Below are 12,500 nucleotides of genomic sequence, written 5' to 3'. Positions count from 1 at the left end.
ATAACAGCTATATATTTTTTGGGTCTTATAAATATGTTTACCGACGGCATTAGTGAGACTGTATTCTAAAAACAAGGTGTTCCTTGGCAGGGACCTACCACGCCGCTGCAGGTCATACTGCTTCTTTGTCTCTTCGTTCCCAAGAATTTTCCATGCCTGGTCGACTTCTATGAACCTCTGCACACGCTGCTCCAGCTCTCCTGCTGGCACATCTGGGCTCTGTTTGTCTGGGTGATACTGCCAATCAAAGGAGGAGGAAGAACACTTTTTTATATTTATTTATTAATATATTTATTTATTTATTAAAGCAAGGTATAATACTGAAGAAAAAACAAGCTGACAGCACTAAGACACAAGAGATTACAGCCAGGTTAATTAGACCACAGGAGTCATGGAGAATCTGCCAGTAAAACCCTGATGTCACAACCTGCACTGACAGCATTTTCTGGTTAATTTGCTGATGGACCAAGCAGTCTTCTGGACAATTTACCAAGAGAGGCTGAGTAAAGCAAACAAAAATAGATTCAGGCATCAGAGTACAGTATGTAAGAAAGAAGTCTGATTTTCAAAACCAAATGTAGTATAAACAAACGACACACACACACTGAAATTACAGTGAAAGTAAAAGGGGTTGATCAATTAAATCTACAGCTTAGAATCTGGGCCACATTATCTAAAACCATGTGAATCCTTAGAAGTCCTGTGCTCTGTACTGCACTGTACAAACAGGCACTTCCCAAATATTCATTTGGAAGTACTATATCCCTTAAATTTCAAAATAGCCCAAGGAAGTTGCTTTTTTTGCTTTGCTGTTCGTCTGTATTTGCCAGTTTTATGATCTAGAGTTGTGCAGATTAGTAAGGGTCATACATTTTACCAGTGATGGGCTTCATTTTTGACTTCGGGGGGGGGGGGTGGGGGGGGGGGGACAACTTGTATCCTTTCTCACAAACATTCGGCTGGATGCCGATTATAATCTGGCACTGGCAGGCAGTGAATTGTGTGTGTGTGTGTGTGTGTGTGTGTGTGTGTGTGTGGTCACAGAACAGAACTGAACTGAACAGCATCCAAGGCTGGGTTAGTGATACATGGGGTGATACTGAACTACAATAACCAGCAGTCCTGTGCTGCCCAGCTACTGTCCAGAATAATTATATTTTACATTTTAATAAGCAGGTACACTAGCTGAATTCATCTAATCATTTCAAACAATTAGCATTTACCCCCCCCCCCCCCCCCCCCCCCCCCCCCCCCCCCCCCCCCCCCCCCGAAAAAGACATACAACCAAACAGTAAAACATTTTCCTTTTTGTTTTGTTAATCAATGATATAAATTGAACTGTATTTTTCATATTTTATTAATATATCTGCTTTCTATGTTTCAAATTATTATTATTTTTTTTTTTTTAAGCATTTTTTTCAGTTTAATGCTTATCATTTGAATACATCATGCTTCCACAATTTTTTTTAAATATCAGGTTGGGCAGTGAAATGAGAAATAATTATTGACTATGGCATCAGATAATCTAATCCTGCATCAGCGGTGGCACTGGAGTATTTGACAAGCACTTGGCTTGGCTGTGAAGAAATGAGGTTTTCGATGATGAAGCACATGGCGTGGTTATTACCCTGTTCTGAACACTGAGCACCAAACCCTCATATTGACGCCTTAGTCATACATCAGCTTTATAATAGAGGCCACCCTCGAATAAACGCGCTATTAATAAAGAAACATTTTTCTCCCCCTACTAAAAAAAAAACACACACACACAGTAAACAAATAAACGTGCAACACTGACTGTACATGTAACGCCCCCGAAGAGACGGGAGCCTCAATCTAGCGCGTACATTACAAACTAATGTACACACACATAGTAAGCACATTTTATGGTACAGTTCTGAAAGAAAATCCAAGATAAACCACTTACAGAACAGCAGTCCGTCTGAAGTTATAGGTGGTTTTGTTTTCAGTTCAACTGTAATTCCCGTACTGAATCCGGTATAAATAAAAACAGTGTGCTTACTATCTATGAGAAGATTTAGTTTCAGTTTCTCTTGAAGAGAAATTACAAACAAGTTACTGTGAGAAAAAACAAAAAACGAGTATGATTTATTGAGTTTTTACAGAAATCAAGCTGATACATACTCCTGATTCGCTGGTGCAGTACTCCCCTGACCTCCCAACTCCCACCTAATAGGCTCTCGTTAACTGTCAGTAAATGTACTACATTCAAGCCCCAAAAACACACAACAGTATAGTGCTGCAGCTCGGGAGCCTCTCATGGCAACGCTTCTCAAATGCCATAAATCATGTAATAAAATATTGCAGTGTTTGAAAATCGTAGTATTATTAATAAAGGCCGTCCTCGTATAATCGGCACCTTCGTTTATGGGCGGCAGTCATTACAATCGATTTAAAATAAACGCTGCGGCGCCAAATTGAAGTAATACGGTATAATTATAGAGTACAGTATGTACATGACCTAATTCTACACACATATTCACTAGTAATACTGTCACACACACACTTAACCTGTAACAGAACGCCATGCACTACTAATGCAGTTTCAATGAAAGGCCAGTGCTTATACCCAAAAAGTGTTTTTTGTTATCTACGGTAATGTAATATTAAAGGTTTTGATATTAATGTTGCATTAAATCTGATATTTTGGCTGTCAAAGAAGTCAGAAGGATCTTTTAATTTATGACTCTTCCGCTACTTTTTTTTTTGTTTCCATCTTAATTTTAATTAAAACCACATGACAGCAGCCACTGTAGCTGTAGTACATTTAACAATGCTTCGACATGTAGGCATTGATTCAATTTGTTTAAAAGGTTCTGAACGTATATGATACAAAGGCAAAAGGGATTACATTGATTCGAAAAGTAGAGATTAGGCTTAAAACACTGCCTAAAAACCGCTTTCATGAATGAAAATCTTGAAAGAAATAAACAATGGTATTTAGAATTTAACTCACACTATGCACCTTTCTTTTTTTAAACAGTTGTTTTATTTGTACTGTATGCCTAATAATTAGACTTAGTGTATTTAAATTGTGTCAAATTGACTCGTCCGCTGTTCTGAGGATTATGCTACAAGAAATAAAACAAGAACAGGAACGTCATACAAAACATTTAAATAACAGTATGGCTTTTTATACAGTATGTCCGATTCCACCTAATGCGATTTGTAATAGTACTAGAAGTTTCTTTAAGTATTTCTAAATTCAACACTATTGAGTGTTCAATAATTATGGATGACAATATTAGATTTTTTTTTTTTTTTTTTTTTTAAAAAGTCCCAGACTTTCAGAAAAGTTTAGAATGGTGATCATTCTGAAAAAAATAAAAAAATAAATTTGCATAAATGCATCATCTCTCCACCCACTGGTAAAGTCAAAGCCAGTTCCACATGCCCCTAAAATAAGTAGTATTTTAGTAATTTTGTGCATTAAGTCACATCTTAACATGTTGTTACTGACATACTGAATCCTATAATCTATTCCCAGACGAATCACTACTACAAATAAGCTATCTGTAAACCAACATTTATTTTTGCTAGAATTATGTGAACCGTTATGGTTCACACAATTCTACTCTTGCAAACTGAAAACAAGCTATCAAAACAATTTTTTTTAAATCTTACCTGATTAATTAATGCTCTGGTATTAACTGGGTTCCTTTTTTAATGTTTTTTTTTTTTTTTTTTTCTAGCGGTATCATAGAAGCTGAATTCACAGCCTCCAACCTTTAAAATACTTTAAATGCAGCCAAACTGTACCCGAGTCCTCTCTTCTACAGTAAATTTTGTGTGCTTTGTTGAACTATAACCAACCACTAATTACATTCAACTAGATTGAACCTTAATAGCGCTAACTTCAATAATAGAGTCATCTATTTGTCAGTTTTCAGCAAGCTGACAGTACACACACAGGAGACTTCTTTATAAACAACAGCGAAAAGCTGTTAAAAAAAAAAAAAAGAACTCTTCTGCCTTCTAATTTTGGCTGTGCTATTGATAATAAAAAAAGTAACATCACATTTTAACCCTTTCAAGGACTAGCTTTTGAATAGTGAATAGATTTATGGACTGAGGATCACCTTTAAGCTAGTAACATCTTTTTCAATTTGTTAGTCCCAAAGCATACAGTAAATGTCATAAAGGCAAAAACTATGTTCCAATTTCACTTTAGACAAGAAAAACTCAATCAAATCCAAAGCTACTATGTGTTGCTCACAACAACTACCTATCCTCCGAGAATCGTAATTATTTCACCTACAGGAATACGAGGTTCCCTGTGTACGGTTGCAGCCAAGTTAGTTAGAAGAATGTAATTTGTGTTGGGAATATACAGTAGAAAAAGGGTTGTTTTTTTTTTGTTCTAACAGTTTATTTTACATCACAGGATTCCAATTAAAAGCTAAACCAATTAATGTGTTTGTGGAAACTATACATGTATTGTTAGGCCATAAAAATCTAACTTACATTTTAAAAAAATGTACTGTTTACTGTCAACTTCTAGATGCAAATTGCATGTTTATTTGGCGACTGCTTATAATTGCTACAAGCCAATTAGAAAAAAGCTAATTAACATTAATTTCTGACTTGGAGGTATTTGCTTTCTTAATAGGAAGTCAGTCCTAGCTGTTTCACTAGTTAAACAAACACGCACATCATAAACAACCAACACTGTATGCATGACTGTTCATTAATACAGCAAGTAACTTAGAAAAAGCAAATTTGTCTTAAAGACGACATTTGATTTACAGTGCAGAAACTCCTTTGCTTTACGATTAAAGTTTAATATCAATACAAACTTTCCCAGACAGCTATTTTAATAACTGTATTTTGTCATGAGTACAGTATATATTCTCTTTAAGACTATTTAAAAAAAATAAATGTTGCAGTCTTCATTTGATTTGACTGGCCTCACTATTCTGCTCTTAATTACTCCCTAGTAGAGCATTGGGTATTTCCTTCTTAGGCTGCTTGTTATGTACTAAGAGAAGTGCACACCTTGCTCCGAGGCCTGCACGGTTCATCACGTTCTAATTAGGTAGTATGTTCTGTCAACGCTTTCATGCACTTCTCTCCATTAATTGATCATTCTGCCAAATTAATGACACTGCAGTGCTGGCCCAGAGATCCCCAAGCTGCCTCACCTGCAAGCTAGGAGGGGGGGGGGGGGGGGGGAATCAAAAGGTACAGTTACCTTGTGACCTTTACAGGCTCTGAAACAACATTAAAAACACCTTGTATAAAGGTTAATTATATCTTACCAGGCTTCAGCATTCAGGATTATTCCCTCAGAGAGCACACTGCACTTAGTTTCAGAGGTTACCCTCACATGCCTTCTCATATTGTGCACACTACCTGAGACCACTCGCAAGAAAATATAGTTTATCTATAAAAGAAACTGTGTGTGCCTTTTACAGTTACCAGTAAGGTGAAATGTATATTATAGTAACGCAGATAATGCCTATTTTATATATACAAGACTCCATATGAAAAACAAAGTAAAGAAAATTATGCATTTTTAACTGTGTTTAACTTAAACACATTTACAAGGTTGTCCTGTGGAGGAATCGACAGGTCTGAATTCACACAAAATGTTGGTAAAACAATCCATCAATCCCATAACCAGCACACATGAAATAATCTATTATAAAGTGGCACAAGCACAATGTTTAAAAGATGCATTCTTGCCTATCCTATGAATGGATCTACAGCAAATATAACCACCACTTAGATGAAATGTGTGCCAATGGCAAGTTACTGGAGGAAACTGGCCTATACTGTACTATAGTGTATCCGCTGATCTCTGCTGTCTGTCCACACATATGAAATGCTTAGCTAGGTACTGAAAATACCTTTTTGGTCTACAGCAAGCTATTTGCCATTCGGGATTTGTCAACACTATATGCAAGGATCTCAATCATATCATTCCTTAAATAAGTTGTCTGTCATAAGCAGCAATAACTGTGGTACAAGTTTGATTCTTGCCAATAGGTTCAAAAGCATTTCATTTAATATCCAGAAGATAAAGGTTTCATCAATGCAGATCCCTTGCCATGTTCAAATTTGATGCTTCATTGTATGTTTGAGGCAGCAATTACAGTAGGCCTGTTACTTTTTTATTATTATTATTTCTTACACTTTATGAACAATGTATTCCACCAAAACCATGATTTTACAGAATCCAAATCTAACTTGAGAACCCTGTATCAAGCTAACTGGCTCTCCAGTGCTGTCTTTGCTTCCTCATCATCACCTACTGTTCCTACAAACACACTTACAACACCCGATTCTATATGTATTGCCATTATAAAAAAAAAAAAAAAAAAACACTTCCATGAAAGGTGTCAAAGGTATATAAAAACAACAGGGAACTAAAATGCATCTTAAATGGAGTGACATTTATAATGAGTAAGAATATACAGGATTACATTGTTGTATTAAAAAAAAAAACAAAGAACACAGTACCTGGGTGCTCATTATCTAACTTACACACAGAAAACACTAAATATGAAGGGCAATGAATTAATGAGGGGGTCCTTTAAGAAAAACACAGCTCTGTATACAACAACAGTTATTAACTGAAATTGTTTTCTAAAATGTAAATGGGGTGACATACAATTGTATTTTAATGTTTAATTAACACCCTTATATAGTGTGTATTCTGTAGTTTTGAGTAATGCTTTTTAAATGGGTGTTTCTTACACACATTATTAAATATTCATTTATTTGAACTAATGGAGCTCAGAATGATGAGAATACAATGAAGTGGTCTGGCAATGTGAAGCGCATGGAGTGATGACTATCCATCACTTTTCTTTCACAATGTAAACTGCAATCATGTTTAGCCCCTGCTAAAGCACCAAAGCATCTAGGGGCAGAGCAAAGGCCAATAACATCACGCTACTGCCACCTAATGTTTCAGGAATGACTCATTTGAAAAGGTTAAAAAAAAAAACACACACACTGTATGAACTGTATTGTATTTATTTGCCCGAAGCACATTCTCTCTCTCTCTCTCTCTCTCTCTCTCTCTCTCTCTCTCTCTCTCTCTCTCTCTCTCTCTCTCTCTCTTTTTTTTTTTTTTTAATGGCTGGATTATTATATTTCTCAAAGGTCATTTGACAGTTCTGGTGCAACCTGATTCCTAATGTTTAGTACACACTACAATCGCTGTCCAAACCCGTAATACCCTTCTCAGTAGAAAGGTTAAAAAAAATCCCATGGCAGGGCATTTGTAAGCACAACGAAGAAAATAACACTGGATCGCAGTCCAAAATAAGATTTGATTAGGGATTTTCTTACGCTTAGTTAACTACATCAGGCCTGTAATAAATCATTGAACCGTGCATCCAAAAATGTTTATCTCACACAATGTCTTGCTAATGATTTCGGTTTCAGAAATCTATATTGGATTACTGACAACAAATAGAAATCATGCAAGAACATCACAATCCTGACCTGAAACTCTAACATTCACTTCTGGAACAGCAATGTTGCAATTCCAGTGAGAGGTTGTATTCAAAGCTTTACTTATGAGCCCTTTAAGAACACAACAGCATTTGATTCAATTATTCAGCCAGTTTCACTGAAAAACAAAGTCAACATTTCGAAACACAAGCCGGAGGGGCAGACAGTTTAGCACTGACTATTGCTAACACACATTAAATCTTATTAAAATAAAAGATTTAGAAAGAAAAGGCCCACCAATTTCCAATTCTTATTAAGGCAGACCTGAGCATACAGGAGAGAGAATTCCCTCTCGCAGCAGAATGTCAAACCTTGGGAGCATTGCAGGCCTCTCACACAGCCACATCGATTAATGAGATTATTAAAGCCTGAGATCTTCTGCAGTGTAGCCTTTCTGTATGTCTGTGCTTGGATGCCGTGAATAATGTGAGTATCAATATACTTGAGCAGCTATGTTGGCCAAACACTTTCTGATAGTGTGAAGAAATGAGCGATGAGTATGAACACTACTTCACCCAACATTTTAGTTATTCCTTTTTTTTGCCATCGAAATATAGTTGGCCAGTTTATATTATTACTTGCAAAACCAAAAAGTTACGAACGAAAGGCAGCCTTTTGGCCCATTAATACTCCTCCATTTCCTTGCACCTGACTGATCCAAGAATGTTTCTACTCACTTCTTCAAGGATCACAAAGATTTAGCAGCAAAAATGTGGCTTTGTAACCTATTCTATACACTTCCCACTTTCTACGTGAAAAAAAAAAAAAAAAACTTGAAAACAAAGGGCTTTGGTGAAGATAGGCCCAAGATGAGTGAAACAACTTTGAAGAATGTCCATTAATTTCCTTAACATCAATAACACAATCCCGTTTTTTACTGTATGTTGACTTCAGGTCTAGTGTCTACATTACAGCTGTACTCCAAGTCAAAACATCTTAGCACAAAATAAGCACAGAAAAACCCATGCTATTACTACATAAGAAGTTGGGAACAACTACAATTTAATTAAACTAGATGGGCATGAAGAAGTATTAAAACAAACACTGCCCCGGGGTTACAGTATAGATTATTTAATTTTATGAATATGCAGCATTCTTTCACACAACCACTACAGAATCTAACAGTGTCTACAGTTTTATGGATTCCAAATTCTTTCGAGAGACTCATTAGAGCATTTGGTTGACGAGAACATTAAATTTCACAGTTAGAGCTAGCTGAATTAATTAAAACATTTCTGTACTTGAAAAGCACTTCATTATTTATTTTTCTATTATTTGTGCTTTAAAATAACTGTCATGGATGGCGCCTTTTAAAATTAGACTGTTGTATAACGAGAATAGCTGGAGGCAACGGATTACAGACACCAGTCGTTTGTTAAGAAAAATAAGATTAGTAATTCTGTCAATTGTAATCATTTCGTTCATTTTGAAACCACAAAAAACAAAGTTTTCTCAACACTGCAGTCTGTCACGTACAACTGACAAAGATTTTTTTTAATTATGTTTTAAATATTTTCCTTGTTTTTCATTATATGCTTGACATTCTAAACCGTTTTAACTTTTAATTTTAACAAATTTCTGCCATAGTAAGAACAATCTATCCCTTGTAGCTGATTTGATGGTGGTCAAGAACCAGACAATCACATGCACTGCAAAAATGCACACACACATTTACAGAGAGTATTATTTAGCAAAACGTATTCTGAGCAGGCATACACAACTCTTGAAGCCAATTCGCTGTTGGGTCAGGGACCAGATCTGCAGACATGTTTAGAAAATAGTTAATAAAAACACACATGTTCTGAAGCACAGAGCATGCACTATAATGAACCATCGTCGATTTTCTGCAGCATTTTCTTTCTGCAACAAAGATCATCAGAATACATTACATGGGAAAGAAGCTACATTATTATGTATTGCAGGCATTGCCTCCTGCACCCCTGAAAAGTAATTCTACAAAAACAAAATGCAGTTAGCAACTACTTGTAGTGTTTCTAACAGTATGCCAAGTGGGGAATCTGGTTGATCTGTTATTGTAGTCAGTCACTTAGTGTAATTAAAATGGACCAGCAATTGGAGGATTAACCAAATCAGCTTACCTTGCACCTTCCCTTCAAAGATTAACAAAAATCTACATATTAATATCCTGAGTATGTGTGTGAGAGAAAGTTACAGGTAATGAAGTAGGATTTATTACAATGTCATTTCTTAATACCAGTACTAAATCTTATTTTAAATATCAATTATTTCTAGAAATGACTAGCAGTTTAATCATTACAACATTGCATGTACTTATTAGCATTCACTGATGTCAGAATACAAATGGTCTAACCAAATTGTGTAAAAATGGATCATTTTGGATCAAGCACTATCAAAATCATCTAATTAACTTTAGAATCAGAGCAATAAATATTATACATAGCTCTGATATGCGACAGAAATACCTGATGACAGATGTGATTATCCATTAGCGAGTGTATTGTATATTATATGTTTATGTAATACCATGTATATTAGCTGCTGTAGTAGATTGTTGCATTGCATCAAGCTGGTGTTGTTGTGCTGCTTATATCCTCAAGTATATCATTAAGTTCTTAGGAAACAAATCCACAAAAGAAAACTGCATCTTCTATTTGTATTCTAGTTTTACCTGACTTGGCTGCAGTAAATGATCAGCAGACAAAATGTTGTCTGAAAGACAATGAGGCATTTCTCATGCAAAGAAACTCATGAAAGTTATAAATGCACAGTGGAGCAGGGGGCAAGTTGTGTTTTCACTCCAAATTCAATTCCAGCTAAATGTAAGCTATTCTGTGTTCACAAACATCTTGACAACACATGAATTTAAAACAAACTATGTTAGTATCATACATCGTCCACCTTGGCTCTAAATACAGTACAACATTAAAGCTATATCATTAACAGGAGAAGGCAGTGTGGTCCAGCTGTTAAAGTCCAGGGCTTGTAATCAGAAGGTCACCAATTCAAATCCCACCTCTGCCATGACTGACTCACTGTGTGACCCTGCGCAAGTCACTTAACCTCATTGTGCTCCATCCTGCGGATGAGATGTTAAATCAATGTCCTATTGTAAATGACTCTGCATATAATGCACAGTTCACAGTCTACGTCTGTAAAGCACTTTGTGATGGTGGTCCACCATGAAAGGCGATGTATAAAAATGAAGATATGATATTATTATTAGAAAAAAGCAGATCATACAGTACAGCCAGACTGAAATCACTACGGAGATTCTGAATACCTGAATCAACCCCCACATTTTCACATCTCAATTGTTAACGTTCATCAAAATAAAATTAAAAATGCATTTCTGTCTTATAATTGCTCCATATCTACTGAGTACTAGGTAAGTAGCTCTTCTCCATCTATAAAGTAGATGGACCAGACCTATTCTGAAGGAACACACCACTACACTCCCGTTTCGAGGAATATGCATCCCCACTAGGGGACACTTATCATTGGATCTGCAGTACATACAGAAAGATGGATTGCGTTAGGCAGTTTTGCATGCAACTCAAGCAAAACTGTCCTTTGCAGGATACTGTTTGTACTGTACTTTCACCTTAAATGCACATTGACTGAGTGCACCTGTACGAACTTTCTTCACAAAAGCAGGTCTATTCTCCTCATTGGATTTATATTCATAAAGAAATGCTGGTGTCACTGAATGTATTTTAGTTCATAATGCCCAATATGAGCTAACCTATATTTTATTTTGGTGTGCTGTTGGTCGAGAAAAGTACGTATTTTGTGTAAATGTGTCACGTCAATGCTAGATTGCATTACAATGAATAAGCCCAGCTCTTCATTTCTACAATAAAACGAATCAAAGTACCTACCAGCAGTGCCAGTTTCTGGTACTTCTGCTTCAGTTCTTGCAGGCTTTCGGAAGGATTGGCGTCGAGGATGTTGTACCAGTCCTTCTGTAGAATATCTTGATATGTCATCCTACTGCGACACTTCACTGCATCTCTCGAGATCCTTGTTTAAAAGAATCAAAATGTATCATTTACAATACCATTAATTATACTGCAATACAAACCGCTGCATACTTATTCGTGGCACAAGTGACAGGATGAAAACCTTACAAAACAGTTCACAACACCAGTTGACAAAGAGCACTACAATCATCAACATTATTAATAACTAGTTATTATGTTCCACATACCATGTGGTCCTTTTTGGAGTGAACAATATTAAACAGCAAAGATCAATATAATGAATTCACTAGTATACAGTAAACTAAAACCCGTATAGTACGGAAAAAGCAACACAACATGAAAACAAAATAAGTCTATATACCCCAGCGTCCCAAAATAGCCAATGGGATCACAGTTCGCAGTGTTTTGCTAAACGTTGCGATTCTGCTTAAAATAAGGAGATTCTGGAGTCCTACATTCAAGTTATTTGATAGATTACTATGATTAGCATTATTAATAAGGGACTAAGGAAAAAGGTGTCGCATTGAAGTTGTTTGCATCACCTTTTAACGTCCCTGCGAAACAAGACTAGCAATATATAATTTTGATGTCAATATTTAAAACATTGCGTTACAAAATACCGCCGTTGCAAATGCTGATTAAATAAAAACGTGCATACACATTTAAAAATAACGAGTCTGTTAGCAAAATAACAAACACTTAGAAAAGCACGAGAAAAATAAAATAAGACGGTTGTTCTTAGGTAGATGTTTTCCTGCCGGAGCAAAAAGCCATGCGACACACACATAGGAAGTTGTTACAGCATGCATGACGCCATCTCCATGGAAACCAATAGCCGACTCAACTTCGCCTGGCGAGAGCGTTGCAGAAGAAAAGGTAAGTTCGATGATTTTTATTTTTACTAGAGGATGTATAATTTAGAACACAGTGGTATACCACACGCTTGTATCAACAGGTGTGATCTGATTTGAGTCAAAACGACAAAAAGGACACATTCTTACCTTTAACTGTTGAAAAAATGTTTAGAATAATAAAATGTTGACTAATAAAATG

General features: G+C 36.0%; 1 protein-coding gene across 2 annotated transcripts in view; it reads right to left on the bottom strand.

The window, feature by feature from the left end:
- Positions 1–11,979, bottom strand: part of dnajc24 (DnaJ (Hsp40) homolog, subfamily C, member 24) — a 20,471-nt gene extending 8,492 nt beyond the window's left edge. Inside the window, exons 1-3 of one of the 2 annotated variants that reach the window (XM_041217870.1) lie at positions 11,809–11,979; positions 11,346–11,487; positions 99–237 (exon numbers count right to left, since the gene is read on the bottom strand). In XM_041217870.1, the coding sequence (XP_041073804.1) occupies positions 99–237; positions 11,346–11,453 (247 nt within the window). In that variant the 5' untranslated portion in view covers positions 11,454–11,487; positions 11,809–11,979. Of the gene's footprint in view, positions 1–98; positions 238–11,345; positions 11,488–11,674; positions 11,764–11,808 lie in introns of those variants that run through there. The other variant, XM_041217871.1, reaches the window with a different exon arrangement.
- Between the last annotated feature and the right edge of the window lie 521 nt (positions 11,980–12,500).

Source organism: Polyodon spathula, chromosome 19, assembly GCF_017654505.1.
Source record: "Polyodon spathula isolate WHYD16114869_AA chromosome 19, ASM1765450v1, whole genome shotgun sequence".
Lineage (NCBI taxonomy): Eukaryota > Metazoa > Chordata > Actinopteri > Acipenseriformes > Polyodontidae > Polyodon > Polyodon spathula.
This window is presented reverse-complemented; position numbering and strand designations above follow the sequence as displayed.